Source organism: Colossoma macropomum, unplaced genomic scaffold, assembly GCF_904425465.1.
Source record: "Colossoma macropomum unplaced genomic scaffold, Colossoma_macropomum, whole genome shotgun sequence".
Taxonomy (NCBI): Eukaryota; Metazoa; Chordata; class Actinopteri; order Characiformes; family Serrasalmidae; genus Colossoma; species Colossoma macropomum.
In genome coordinates, this window is record NW_023494804.1 from 28,626,863 (window position 1) to 28,641,944 (window position 15,082).

A 15,082-nucleotide genomic window follows, 5' to 3' on the forward strand; every position below is an offset into this window, starting at 1 on the left:
CTTCAGCAAGCTTCTATGCCATAGTGTATTTTTTGTAAAGCAGTCACCAATCTTATCCACAAAGGGCCAGTGTGGCTGCAGGTTTTCCATCCAATCAAACAGAAGCACACTTGATTCCACTTGTGTAATCAGTCGGTCTTCACACCTTCAAGTAGTTATATGAGCTACTTGGTTGTAAAACCTGCAGCCACACTGGCTTTTTGCAGACAAGACTGGTGAACCCCTGCTGTAAAGCAGTAGGACAGGCCTGGCCCTCTGCTGGCAAGATAGAGCTATAAACACGCATTTAATTGATTCAAATGTGAACATAATTTTCATGTTAATAAAATATGTTACATAAACAAAATTACTGCCAAAAGTAAATAAACAATATTGTGTTCATAAAATACATTTTTTATGTGGCAATTATGTACAGATTTGAATCAAATAAATTCAGTGCATTAATTTTTTTCAGTGCCGGTACTGTAATTCTCCAAAAGAGTGATGATACAGTGAGCCAGCTGCCTGTCTACAGGCAGAGAACTGATACTCTCAGATGCTTGGTGATTACAGGTCCAGCTGACCTCTGCCTCTCTGTTACTTGTCCAGTCCGTTAATGTTTTCAGGCACCAGGCCCTCCAGCAGAGCCAGTGTAGACTCCATTATCTGAAACATACCAAAGCATGCAGTGACTTACTAACTGACAGTGAACACCAACATTTGTTTATGAAAATATCAATTACATGCCTGGGTCCTAAAAACTGATTGGCTGAGCTGTGTTTAAAGCTGCTGTAATGTACTTGATATACAGACAATTATAAGTGCTCTCATCAACTGAGTTCTGCATTAATGCACCAACAAAGAAACATCTTTCTTATATGGACCATTAAATGTAGTACAGATAGGGGGTCCAGGCATAAATATGTGTATGAAGTAAATGGCCCAAAGCCATTTTAAACATACCCAACCTAAGAACCTTGTTTTGTTTGAACTGAGGTGCTGACAACTATAAAATATGACTGTATCATCAAAAACTAAAAACTAAAAAGTTGAACTTCTGTTGGAATACTGAAAGTTCTAAAGTTCTAAAATTATAATTACCACTAATTATTAGCTGAAATATTTATAATAATTATAATTATTAGTTCACATATACATAAATGACAAGACCAGGGCTAGCTTTGGGAACAATGCGTACATTAAAAATAAACTTTAATGATAAACCTACCTATTCAAATAATAACTGTTGTTTATTGCAAATGAAATGAAATTAATGTTTCTTTTTAACTGATAGCACTGGTCAAACAATTGTTTGACCAATCTGTCAGTTAATGTTCAATTGATTAATCATTTACATTCCTGATCTATTTTCACATTTACATTTTGATTAGATGAAAATAATAATGTAGCTAGTCTACTTATTCCTCTAAGGCTTCATGTTGTTCATGTGCAGTTAGAGTCTTCTTTGTGTGTGTTTGTGTATGATGGACCCTACCTGAAAAGTAGGGCTAAGGCCCACCAGGGACTGCATGTTTCTGCTGAAGTAGCCCAGAATGTAATCCCCTGCCAGCAGGGGGAGGTCATCTCTCTTCATGCTTAACTGAGGAAGGTAACAAAAACACACAAAACAATCAAACAGTGAACACACATGCAAACATGCAACAGCTCTCTAAACAAAAGATTAATTTTACAAACCTTTATGTATTTTAAGTTAAATACCATCAATATGTACCTGAACAACTTCATCGACAGCAGCGATCTCGTCCTCCTTGACCCAGACAAAGGCGATATAATCCAAAGCACTTTTAAAGCCAATCTACATTCAGAGCATAATGTGAAACATTAACCACTAAACAGATTAAACCACATAACACTCATTTTCGTACTCAGTACTGCATTTACAACATTATATCTCCTGCACTGTGCTGTTAATTACCACAAACAATAATTTCAGTGAGTTTCACTGTACGTACAAAAGAACTGAAAACCCACTAAAGCCTTTGGGCAACTGCTGAACACAAAACACTCTACTGACACTAAACTGTCAAATTAAAAAAAAATACACATCTTGGAATGAGACAGACATGAGAGTATGTCTTACCAAAGTTGTTTTCATGAAGTTTTAACACAAAAAAGCAGTTTTGGCCTGATTTCTATATGTGATTAGGAACTTGCAAACACTCTGCCCACACTGCTACACTGGTTGTGTATTATTACAAATGCTTTTCTATGAAAAACTAGTCCTGTCTCTGAAAGAATAAATAATACAGATATACAGCTTAATTTACAAATGCATTTGACAAAATCATGAAAATGTTCTACAAAAGTACATTTCGCATAAATGTTTACTCACAGAATTCAGCAACTGCCCAAGTGCTTCTATTAAGTGTGTTTTGAGTAAACAGGTGTCCTGTTCTTTTCAAAGTACAGGGAAATGTATCAAAATTACTGTTAATGGTAAGGGACCCTACAATATAGATACAATAGATCTTCAGTTGAAAGCACTGGAATATTTCTTCAATCCATCTTGTTTTCTCTTTTTTACCCTGGCTCTCACTTTCTCTCCATATCTCTCTATATCTCATTTATGTATCTATGTATCTCTCTATCTCTCTGTGTCTGCATCATTTCCTCCACATCTGTCTCTCTCTGCCTGTATCTGACCTTGTAGAGGCCAATCCAGTCTGAGGTGCAGGCGTCAAACTTCTCCTGAATGGTGTAAGTGAGCACTGCGTCTTCATCAGCGCTCCACTGGCCTTCTGCACTCACACACACCAGCGGCGTCTCCACTTTCTTCTGCAGCTGAGAGAAAAATCACACAAGTCAGTCCTCTTGGCTGCATACTTTTGGCAGTCATGATAGGAAACAGGAGAAATGTCTGGAAAGTTCAACTGATCGATGCAGCGTTCTTGGTCGACTATCAGATGGTGCACCCATCTAAGCATTGACTTCAGAGTTGCAAAATTTAAAGAATTTCCTTGTTCAATTATTGATAACACCAAAAAACAGTTATCGATCAATCATTGACAGGTGTTAAATAAGTAAGGCTTATAACAGAAAATACAAAATGTATAATTCTTCTTTCAAACATACATTTATACCTAAGTGGAATGCTTTCTGTGCACAGGATGTATGTTTTTACTCGCTGCTTTCGGTCAATGTGGTGGTTGGTAACCATGATATAGTTGGCTGTGGTCAGAGCAGTCCAGCAGTCAGCTGTGAGAGCTACAGTTCTAAGTTAGCTGTGCTTTATTCACCCTTCTTCTCCCTGAAGTGTGCATCCACATTTCAGTTTAGAAGAAGTTAGTCAAATCCCTCACTGTTGACAGTGTTTATTACCATCATGTCTTTTTAACGTATTTTGCAAGTTCTCTGTTCAGTTACCAAATTAATGACTGGGTGCCTTTTTTTCAGACGGTACATTTAATGTACTCGTGGTGTAATTATTTTTCAGTGTCACAGTATCGGCATCTTTCTTTGTAAAATGCTCCTACACTTGAATGTTTTGCAGCTTAATGTCTCACTGCTTTGTTGCACTGCATAATTAACAATTACATGGTGCCCCTTGTGTAGAGTTTTAAATCATGATTAATTCAGCAAAGAATGTCAATGAATTTAGCCTAACAGAAGACTGAAAGCTGTTAGATTTTATAATGCAGTCGACTAAATTCTTAACCGCAGTTAATCTTCTATAGATTAGAATGATGAACAACCCTAGTTGGGTCTGTTGTCGGGCGATCTCAAGTTTGACCCCCAGCAATCCCCTGGCCATTCATGGCTGGGAGTTTAAGGAAGCATAACTGGCTTCTTTCTCTCTCGGTGGGTCCATTCACTTAGTGCAATGCTTGTCAAGCAAATGCATGGGACTGAAAGGAGCTAAATGGCTACAAATTTAGACATGTTTCTAGCCATGTATGAAGGAACATCCTTTTATTTTGGAAAGCAGAATGATGTATTTCATTAAAAATCAAAGAAAATTTACCATCTTTCTATTTTTTTACACAAAAGGTTTTGGGCAGTGGGATGCTAGCTTGAAAATTACTGAGTGCTGATTGGTTGGAAAGCTTATCAGCTCATTAGCTGCGTAAGGCATACAAAGTCTCAGAACTAACTTATACAGTGACCTCCAAACTGACATTAAGTATTCTTGTTTTTAGAGTTCAGTTCAGCACTGCTTACCTCCAGGTTAAAGGTGCCGATGACAGGTTTGTGATCACTGACTCCATAGGATGGATCACAGGTGTATATGTCCTGAGTCACCTTCACAAGCGATTCTTCATCATCTGCTATCGACCCACACTCCTCCTCATCCCTGGGTTTTATCCGCCACAGGATCCGATCTGTCCAGGCCGGCTTCCGCTTCTTCCCACTGACCAGTTACATGATGAGAGGAGGCATATAAATAATGGTTAAGGAGTCCAGTCCAGATCAGACACCTCTACTCTTAAGAGAATAGCTTGACTAAACATTTAGTATTTGCATAATCCTAACTGGTAACTATCCATTCATTTAAGCAACAATAACCTTTCTGATTGAATTACCCGTTTAACCTGCAGTTAGAGAAGCAGTCACACAATTTAAAACTGAGCTTATATTACCACACTGGACTGACAACTGGATTAACACTGTCCCCTACTGGACATGATAGGTCACTGTTAACTTGTTAAATAATCTGTTGAAAAGGACAAGAAGAACACAAATGAAAAGTTACATGCAAAGTAACTCACATTCTACACATGCTTGAATCTACCTCTACAGACCAAAACATCACATGCAGATGTATGTTTTAAACAGGGATGAGGGAAGGGAGGGGCACTGTGGGTGCGGCAACACCTCCAGATTTTAGGATTGTTAAACTGCAACTGCTAAAAATAATGAATAAAAAAGATCTGAGCTCTAAAATAATTTGAACGTACTTAAGATCTATGTGTGCTTGTTTTAGAGCAGAATTTGTTTTATTTATAAACTTAAGACCCACATGTACTTGTTTTAGAGTAGAGTTTGTGTTTCATGTTTTATTGATCTACTTTCAAAACCTGCAATAGCCATGTAACATTTAAGTTTATTCTATATTTTCATTAAAGTGAGCCAATCACTTCTCTCAGCAACAGCTGAATGCTTTGTGGGTGTGTCGCTAAAACACAACCAGATTGAGGTGCAAAAAAGGAAAATTTATGCAGAGCTATTCTGAGCCCCAAAGGCTTATATTATTATATATAAATATTATTTTGAAAATAATATTATTTTATTACAAAACAATATTATAATCACACTTTTACATTTTTTATCAGCTGTTAATCTCTTGCTCAGTTAATTCGAGGTACAGTTATAACGCCACGTACAAATAATCTGATTGCCACTCAGCACATTTCACCCACAGCGCAAGAGCAGACTGTGCATGGTGTGTATCAGCGGTTTGTTGTCAGTTATATGAATATATTGTTGTCTTTTGCCATATTATAGCACTTTCCCCTGTCCCTGGTTTTAAAACAGTAATACAGAAGACAGACAACTACCTAATAAACAAATGAGCATGCTATGCTTAGCAGATAAGATGCGATGCCAAGGCTACATAAATTGAGCCATCAAACGCACTCAAATATTTTTATGCCTCTCTATGCGTAACCTTTAGCGGCTTTTCTTACTGCAAAAGCTCCACCATCAGAATTAAAGAGGGCTTGGGACAAAAATGCCCCGAAAGTATAAAAAACGGCCCCTGCAATTTCAAACGTAGGGGCAAAAAGCTGAGTTCTAATAAAAATAAATAAATAAAAATTAGACACGAAACGCAGTTTTAGTGCCTCTGTGCACACAGTACCCTCTTAAAAAATAAAGCCTTCTAAATGGTTGTTGACTAAGATGTAGGGTTCTCTGAAAAACATTCAACTGGTATGGAACCTTTACATCAGGTGTGTCTGATCTTATCTGCAAAGAGCCGGTCTGGCTGCAGGTTTTCATTCAGGACTGCACATAATCAGTTGTTTGAAGGCTGAGCAACTGATTTAACAAGCAGAATCAGGTGGGCTCCAGCTCGTTTGGAATGAAAACTTGCAGCCACATTGGTCATTCGCGGGTAAGATCGGACGGATACCCCTGCTTTACATTATATGGAGGTTTTTTGAGCTTTAAACAGATTCTTCAAAATCTAACATCTGTTTACAAAACTGGTTCTTTAAAGGACTAACTATTGGAAGATTGAATACTCTAAAGAACCAATGTTGGTTCCATTTGCTACTTTTAAGAATGGTTCAGCGATAATGTATGGGACACCTTTCTGTGCCATACAGTAGAGTGAGAGTGTGAGAGTGTGATTTCTGCAAGACGACACATTCACACACTGAGCTAGAGCAGCTCACCTCCCACTGATATACACCAGCTCTCCGACAAAGCTACTGACCAGACCACTGCTCACCGCACTGGAACTAATACTCACTTCATAACTCTAATCATACAAAGTGTGGCAGGTGAATATAGAATCCCTAATCTCACCTAACCTCTGAGCCTCTTACTATACCAAAATGCCTCCATATAGTGCTTCCTGCTATTAATCATTGTGTAGGGAGATGCAATTTGCCATGGCAACAGTCATGACAAACACCAGACACACAATATGAGTTTGGTGTGCAGGAAAGGTGGGAAAAGGCATGGTGAGTTATGGAGCCTATAGCTCAGTGCTCTTTACTGAGGCGAGTGAGGAGTTTAAGGTAGAACCGCGTAAGAGGAGTGACGGATTCTTAGTAAATCTTACTTAAAACCAAACCATGTCTTCTGCGGGCTGTAAGAAGAAAGAAAGCAGAGAGAGAGATGACACAGAGCTCTCTATGCTTACATACTGTAAAAAATTTAAGCAAGCCTGTCAGTTCAACACATTTTTCTCTCCTTTAAGGACCGCTGGGCATTACTGTCCAACTCTTTAGCTGTACTGTACACATGGAGTACAGTACTGTGTAAGCCAGAGACCACATTTTTAAAATTCAGTTTCCAATAAAAATGATAATTAAGAATTAAAAAGAGGAAAATATATTTGTAACAAACGCCTCTATTACTAAGTATAAAATCAATTCTATCAGTATTTTATTTGTCTACTCTTAACTTTTGCACATCTGTTGCGACTTTAACTTTCCATCCTTCCAATCTTAAAACCGAGTTACAGCTGTGTCCTCCCAACAAAAGCTGTTCCCAATTGAGTCACTGAGATTATGTTCCCTTTCAAAGAGATATTAATAACATTTAAGCAAAAGCAATTACCCAAGCACACCTTAGCTGCCTTATAGTTTCTCACAGTTATGTGCATTTAACATGGCTAAAGGAGATATTTCTGAGGAGATATAAGATAATCGACTTGCATAGAAAAGAGTTAAAGGAAGTAAAAAAAATAGTTACCAAAAAACGATTAAGACACAGAGACAACCATGTAAGACCTGATAGAGCACCAAAGCTTTTATCAGAAGAAGAACCGTACAGAAAGCTCTCATCTTTGAGAAAGAGGAGAAAATCAAGCTCCACTCTTGTATCAGATCTGAAAAAAAGGTGTTTCTGTCCATCCTTCCACTGTGAGAAGACAACTCATCACTATGAGTCTGAAGGAATGTGCAGCTGTCAAGAAACCGTTATTGAGAAAACCTCTGCTCTACAACACCAAAACTGGACAACTGAGATTGAAGTTTTATGGACTGGCAAGTCTAAATTTTTAATTGGGAGAGGCAGAAAAGGTAACCAACTTTTATGACTAAACTTTGGAACAGTAGAAAAATATCCTTGTAGATTTCTTTGACAAGCTGAAAACATGTTTCTCAAAGAGTGGAAGCTGTAACAGAGGCAAAGAAAATGGACTAAAAGCTGAAAATGTTGATATTTGTTGGTTGTCAAGGCTTCTGTGTAATTTTCTGTAAAAAATCTTTATGCTTTTTTTCTGACACTGAAAATGAAATAACTTGTAAATCATGGGTGTTTTCATTGGAAATTATGTAAATGAAAGGTAGTCTGACTTCTGCACAGTACTCTATGTGGTGCATATGTGTGTTCTGAGAGAGGAGAGTGTGAGGGGTTTCTACCTTGTGTCATATGTCTCGGAGAAGCGGTCGAATTTGTATGTGGGTTTGAACTGCAGAGGCCCTTCCTCAAACTGCTGCAACAGCGGCTCCTTCTGCTTCATCATCAGCAGCTAACACACACACACACATACGTCAAATTCAGAGTAGCAAAGACAACATTTGCACATTCAGCACGGGTGATGCATCCCAATGAGGAAAATCCACAGAAAGAGCACAACAGGATACACATACAAACATATGCGCACATACAGGACAATATTTGTACAGCATGGACGAACACTCACATCATAGAGTGCAAACAGTTTATTCGTACACTGAATGACCCAAAAGATGTTTACGGAGTTCTGTGGGATTCTGTTTTGTTGGTGTGCATGTCTTTGTGTGTCTAACTCACTTGGTCTTTGCTCCACAGCAGGTTGAAGCGGCCGCTGTTGATGGAGGAGCGCAGGAAGTGCAGGCCATGGTCCGCGATGCGGAAGTTCAAATCACCAAACCAAAACACCACCCTTACACACACAATGGAGCATCAGTGTGTGCATGTGAGTGAGAACCACATACATTGGTGTTTTATCAAAAATATGTGGAAAAATTATATTAACAGCACCGTACAAGAGGCCACCCTTTATTTATTTTATTTCTAACCAAAAGGGCCATCAAGTACAAGTTATTCATTTTTCAGTGTCAGGAAAAAAAGCAAAAAACATATATTTAACAGAAAATTACACAGAAGCAAAACTAAAAATAAATTTCAATATTTAGTGTGTCCACATTTTTCCTTTACTACAGCTTCCATTCTTTTCAGGAATCTTAAGGGATATTTTTCCATACCTCCAAAGTTCAGTCTTAGAGGTTGGTTGCATTTTCTGCTTTTCACAATCCAAATAATTCTAATTACAAAATTAAGCTCATCAGTCCATATTTCCAGATTTCTAGTTTCAGTACTTTCTTCTTTGTTGTCCTTTCCTTTTCCTTTTCTCAGTGAGGCTTCTTGATAGCTACATGTTTAAGAAATTTGGGTAGGTGCTTGTGTAAATGTTAGTGTCTCTTTGAAAGGGAACATAATATCAGTGACTCCTTCAGGAACAGCTTTTTGTTGGAAGCGGCACGAAAGTGCACAAAAGGAAAGAGTGGACAAATTAAACACTGATAGATTTGATATTATACTTAGGAGGCTTCTGTGTTCTGTTAAACACGTTTTTTGACACTGAAAAATAACTCTGACACTGAAAAAGGCTTAAGTACAGGAAGTGAAGCATGTGAAAGAGTGGTCTCTGACTAGAGTACTGTATACAAAGTACTAGAGTATTACATCATATGAAGAAAATGAGGATGAAAAAGGGGACTAAAGTGCTATAAATACTATAAAAACTATTGTACTTGTGTGAGTTGTCCTTTATGTGTAGTTTCCAGTATATCTGTATACACTAACTTGTGGTCAAGCACATGCGGCGTGTTGTAGAAGTCAAAGTCTTGTGAGTCCAGGATGTACTCAAACTCATCCACGCGCTGCACAGCATAGTTCATATGTGCTGCCAGGTGACAGTTCAGAAAGCAAAGCATGTGGCCATAGAAGGAGAAACGCACTGACACGCCACCTTTATTCCCCTGTGGAGTTATAATATTACAAAGGACCTTTCTTCAGTTTTTAAAAAGCATATCAAATATTCTTGAGAGTCTTAAAAGAACAGCACCAAAAATCTTCTACTCTGAGCATATAAGTTCATAGTGTCTGAGTCTAATGATGGGATAGGAGGTTGCATAGCTGGCATCATTTTAAAGGAATAGTTTGTTGAAACAATCACATTTACACAATTTTCTTGCTAGCCCAAATGTAGCCGTTCTGCCATGACAGTCAAAAAGTTTGCTGCTTTAGGTTTGCACTGGCATTACAAGGCTAAAGTAACAAGCAATTTTATACCCTCCTATTTGCATCAAATTAGGGGTCCACAATTAAAATCAGCCAAGACTGGAATTGGCCTTTTTTTCCAAACATGCCATCAGGCACTTTATTATTTTTATTTTGGTCAATCTGTGTTGCAGTTTTATTATGTAAATAACATGGGGCAGGTACAACTGAATTTCCAAAAAAGTTGTGATGCTGTGCAAAATGTAAATAAAACCAGAATGCAATCATATGCAAATAATATAAATCCCAAAGACAACATATCAAATACAGAAACTGAGATTTTTTTAAAATATATACTAAAATAAATAAAGCATGACTTATTGTGGCAAATAGCCAGCTACCTCCAACTTTTAATGTAACACTTCATTTAATTCATGTCAAATAGGCAACTGACTTATCATTGAAGAATGTACCATTAAAGAACCACTAATGTCGCAGCTTGTGTTAAGAGAGAGAGGCTAGTGTGGTTCATATGTTTATTTTGCCTACACAGATAAAAAAAACATCAGAAATCAGCCAATTTGACTGTAAAAGAAAAGAATGATAGAATTTTGGTCATAAAATTTCATGATTTTTGCACATCTACCTCAAACCACGCCGAGTTGTTAAAAGGGAATTCCACTGACTTTTTTTTATAATTTCTGCATAATTAAATGGTTTAGATGTAAACAAAGTCATTCAAGGTAATTCCACAAACACTTACTGAGTCAGATTTGTTCACAGTTGTGGTGATACAAACCAGACACCAAAAATGTATAATGCCTCTAAAACTACACAGAAAGCTATTGCATGAAATGGTTATGAATACACTGCTTGATGCCTCACCTACTGTTTTATGGTAGTTTTGAGATAAAATTATGGCCTAAAATGTGTGGATTATTATTTCAATATAACACATAAAAGATCAGAATACATGCATAAGATCACTAGTCATCATGGATAGTAAACAAAATGACTGTTTTTGTGTTGTCAACATTGTGACCCCTGATACCCCAATCACCACTGTTAGCAGAAATCTAAGTTGGTATGTTTCTCTAGAAGGAGAATTTCATATTAAACCACTCTGAATGACTTTGTTTACATCTCAGAGACTGAATTATTTACAGGTTTTGAACAATCAGTGGTTATATGTCAAAATGCAATACAAATACTGTTCTTGCAGTTTTCTTTCATTGCTAAGTTTCCAACAGAAAAACTCTTCCACTTAAAAAAGAGAGTTACCCAATAGCCAAAAATGCCGGTGCGGGTGTATGTGCTCTGGATGTCCCGGATAAAGGGAAGATGCGCCTGCTTAGCAAAGACCATCAGGAGGAGACCCTGCATCCTCACAGAGGTCACCTGGGGGCAACATACACAAACACACATGCATACAATTTACATACTGTGCATAACATTGCAAATGAGCAGTTTAGCAGGCCATTGAGGTGTCACGATTGTAGTTCAATTAGCCGTTCCACAGTCATGAGAACGGCCTTTGGCATTTGTGGCATTTTTCAGTCTCGCAGCTCACAACAGTCAGCGAAGTCCCATAGAGAAAGGACAGCGAGAACTGACCTGCCCTGAGAATTCCCTCATGTGGTAGAGGGGTGAGGACACAGAGCTTAAACTCACAGCTAATTACCCCAGTTAGCAAAGGTTGACCAATCAAAGTTGTGATTGCATCACCTAAATCTGCTGGTGGAACACAAAGAGGCCAGTGTTCTCCACCGTCCCAGCTTACAGCAGGCCTTAATGAGAGATCGCCTGAAACCAGCTATTGTGTATCTACTCTACTGTCAACTACATAACTGAAATAGCAGAGAATAACAGTGCCACTGTCGAGTGGAGGTGGGCTATATGACAACATGGTATCACTATCATGATCGATGACATCACACCATGATAACGCTTTTATGTGTGTATGATGGTTTTCATCAGTACTTCTAGAACACTGAGCAAGTACTTGTTCCAAAAAGACTATTATAAGATTATTATAAGCAATTATAGACAATAGCAAGTGTATAGCAACTGCATAAGCTACACAGTAACAAGTAGCCCATTTTGCCATCTTTTTGTTTTAATGTCATTCAGTTGATTAAACTGATTAGATTTTTCTCCATTCTTTTAAAACATTGAATTTCAAAACACCAAAACAGCTGTTCTGATGCTGAACCTTTTACATTCTAACTTGTTAACAAATCTAAAAAGACAAAAAATCATGATAAATGTAAGCACTGCTCAATAAAATAAGCACTGCCTAATAAAAAGAAAACAGTAAACAGGAAGCTCTAAAGCCATGAGTGTGGATTTTTTTTTACTCTGTTTTTCTGTAATAACGAGTTATTTCATTTGTTATTTATATCACTATCATGACACAATGAATGTTGTTTTCTCAAGACCTCACTGTATCTATGCCATTATCATGACATAACAAACATTATCTTGATAAAATAATGCCTGTTGTGTTGTGATAATGATTAGAGCTTCCATACTTTTCAGAATTGTCACTCATTCATAATATTGGCTCTGTCTTTCTACATATTTGACACGCCTAAATAACAGCACACCCTACTGTTAACACCCTAATATTAACACGTTGTCCACATTTTTTGCTTCAAACTCGTTTACATTCATATTTTCTTAACTGTCATATTCATATCAACACTTAAATTTTAAAATGATTGGACATGCTGAATTGCCCCTAGGTGTGAGTGAGTGTGTGACTGTGTATGTCTGTCTGTCTGCCCTGCGATGGACTGGCGATCTGTCCAGGGTGTATCCTGCCGTCCGCCCAATGACAGCTGGGATATAAAATATATAATATATATATTTTGTATATATATAAAATCACAGAATCACACAGAACACGCACACAGCAGTGTTCCATACCTTGACAAAGCCAATTGGCCCCAGAGTGTTCATGAAGAGGTGGCTCCATGAGTCTTCTGCTATCAGATCAGAGACATACTTTACTGGAGTGGCTCTCACCTCCTGCAGACTGCAATGGTGGAGATTCCCCATCATTACTTTTGAACCATAAATGAGATCCTACTTCAAATAATGTAGAACTTTGCCTGTCTATTTTATTTTACTAAAAGAATAACCCCTTTCATCAGTTAAAGTATGACATATCAAAATCATGTCAGTTTCTCACCCAATCACAAAAAGGTCAGCAGGGGTGTCAGAATCCAGCTGCAACAGTGACCTAACATCATCTGGAGGCTCTGCTGTAGCGACGTTCCATGTCACTATGTGCAGTCTAAGAGAGAGAGAGAGACAGAAACAGACAGACAAAGAGAGATGGTTCAACTCTTACCTCTTCTTCTCACTGAGAAAGTCAAAGGAAGTGAATTAATAAATTCAGTCCTTTTTACTGTAGCTATAAAATGCAATTCCCTTCTGTTTTGGACGAGGTCCTTTAGTTGACCTATGCATGTTTTTATTAAAGAAAAATCACGATCGTCTTTGTAGAGAGGCTGTTTTTACAGCAGGGTGTTCTCACCTCTCCCTTTTCACCCCTCACTGCTTGCTAGAAGCTCAAATCAGAAACAGTATCCTAGTTAATTGGGTAACAGAATTACAGGGGAATGGGGATTATATTAATTTAAAAAATCCAAGTCAGTTTCCATTCCGCTGATGGAATAACCACAAAGGGAATAGCAAAAAAGAGGCTAAAGGAAAAAATGAAAAGGGAAATATTCCAACCTTTCGTATAATTGTGTAACTTTTGTTTGGAAAAAGAAAATTAAATTGGCAAACACACACAGTAAAATTCAGCAGCTTGCCTGTCCAAATCGAACTAAAAAACTAAAACTCGAAACTAAAACATCCAAACATTCCCATTCCAAACACAACAAATACACTCTTAAAAATAAAGGTTCCTAAATCGTTCTTGCAGTGGATGTACAGTTCCACTAAAAATAACCTTTACATTATATGAAGGTCCTTCAAACTTTAAAAGAAGCTTCCATTCAAAGATCCTTTAAGACCTACAGCGTCCGACAAAAGCAGAAAGTAGTGTCTATAAAATGAAACCAAACAGCAGACCTGAGAATCAGCAATAGGGATAAATAAAGGAGCAATGGATCAAATGGAAAGTGAAGGAAAACCGATCAAGGTATAACATCAAGCACATGAAGATGACTAAACTGACTACAGCACAAAACACCTGAAGAATTCTCCGCTATATCGTCCGCAAAGCTGGAAGGCTTCATCCAGGGTGCGAGACACCTCCTCAGTGGCCTCATCATCAGAGCTGAGGTCCTCCACACATGTGAGGAGCTGAGAGAGCCTCTGCCGCAGCATTGTTCTGCTGGACGCTGTGCTGGAGTTGCTATCCGAACGCAACCGTGGGCCTTCCAAAACTCCCGCCATCTTACTGCCACTGCTGTTGGGGTCTTTGTTTTTTTTTCCTCTAAATATGACGATTTAAAAAAAAAAAACTATATCTTCAAAGTTCAGCACTTTTTAAACAAGTACAACATATAGTTCCATGAAAATTCCTAGTCCATGCAGAACTTTTCACATGAATCTTCCAAAGTTCCAAATTTAAAAACTCAAAAAAAGCGTGTTTTTCAGAGTTTTTTGATTTTCAGACAGATTCCTGATCTCTGCTGTAGGTTCCTTGACTTCACTCATCAGTTCCTGAGTGTCCCAGCCACAGTGGCAGTAGGAATATGGGCTTTTGGAAGCATGTAGAGAGTGAGATTAGGTCGTGTGATCTGGAGCAGGCCAGCCGCGTGAGAGGGCTTGGTATGCTGATCTCCGCTTCACTGAGTGTTTTGTTACTGAACTTAGGTAATGCAACTGAATGGCGTCAGATGCTAAGCCGGTTTATAAGACTATTTGCTCTGGCAATGTGAATATTGCCCTCATCCTGCATAGACAGATTAAAAACTCACATTTCTCTGGAGATAGACCAAAGGTTAAGCATAGAAATGCAAGGCTGAAGATAAAAGCCTGAAATAAACATGCCTAGCAATGCTTTCCACCTACACTCTGGGTAATTTATTCCAATTTCTCTGAGGTAAAACTACTTGATAACACCAAAATGTTTTGTAATTAATCAGGTAAAGATTTATGGCTGATCCTTCATAACCTTATTATTTTCCCTAGAATCCTTCTTTTTAGCCCTTTTTCCTTCCTGTTACTCTGACAAATCTAT

General features: G+C 38.0%; 1 protein-coding gene across 1 annotated transcript; it reads right to left on the bottom strand.

Annotated features, from left to right (window-relative positions):
* Positions 1-576: 576 nt before the first annotated feature.
* On the bottom strand, positions 577-14,292 carry inpp5kb (inositol polyphosphate-5-phosphatase Kb). The gene is made up of 13 exons (XM_036595358.1): positions 14,087-14,292; positions 13,073-13,177; positions 12,808-12,916; positions 11,161-11,277; positions 9,463-9,638; positions 8,428-8,539; positions 8,034-8,143; positions 6,728-6,754; positions 4,159-4,348; positions 2,644-2,781; positions 1,712-1,795; positions 1,475-1,579; positions 577-645 (listed from the first exon to the last, which is right to left on the bottom strand). The coding sequence occupies exons 1-13, from the start codon at positions 14,290-14,292 to the stop codon at positions 577-579; spliced, it is 1,548 nt and encodes a 515-aa protein (XP_036451251.1).
* Between the last annotated feature and the right edge of the window lie 790 nt (positions 14,293-15,082).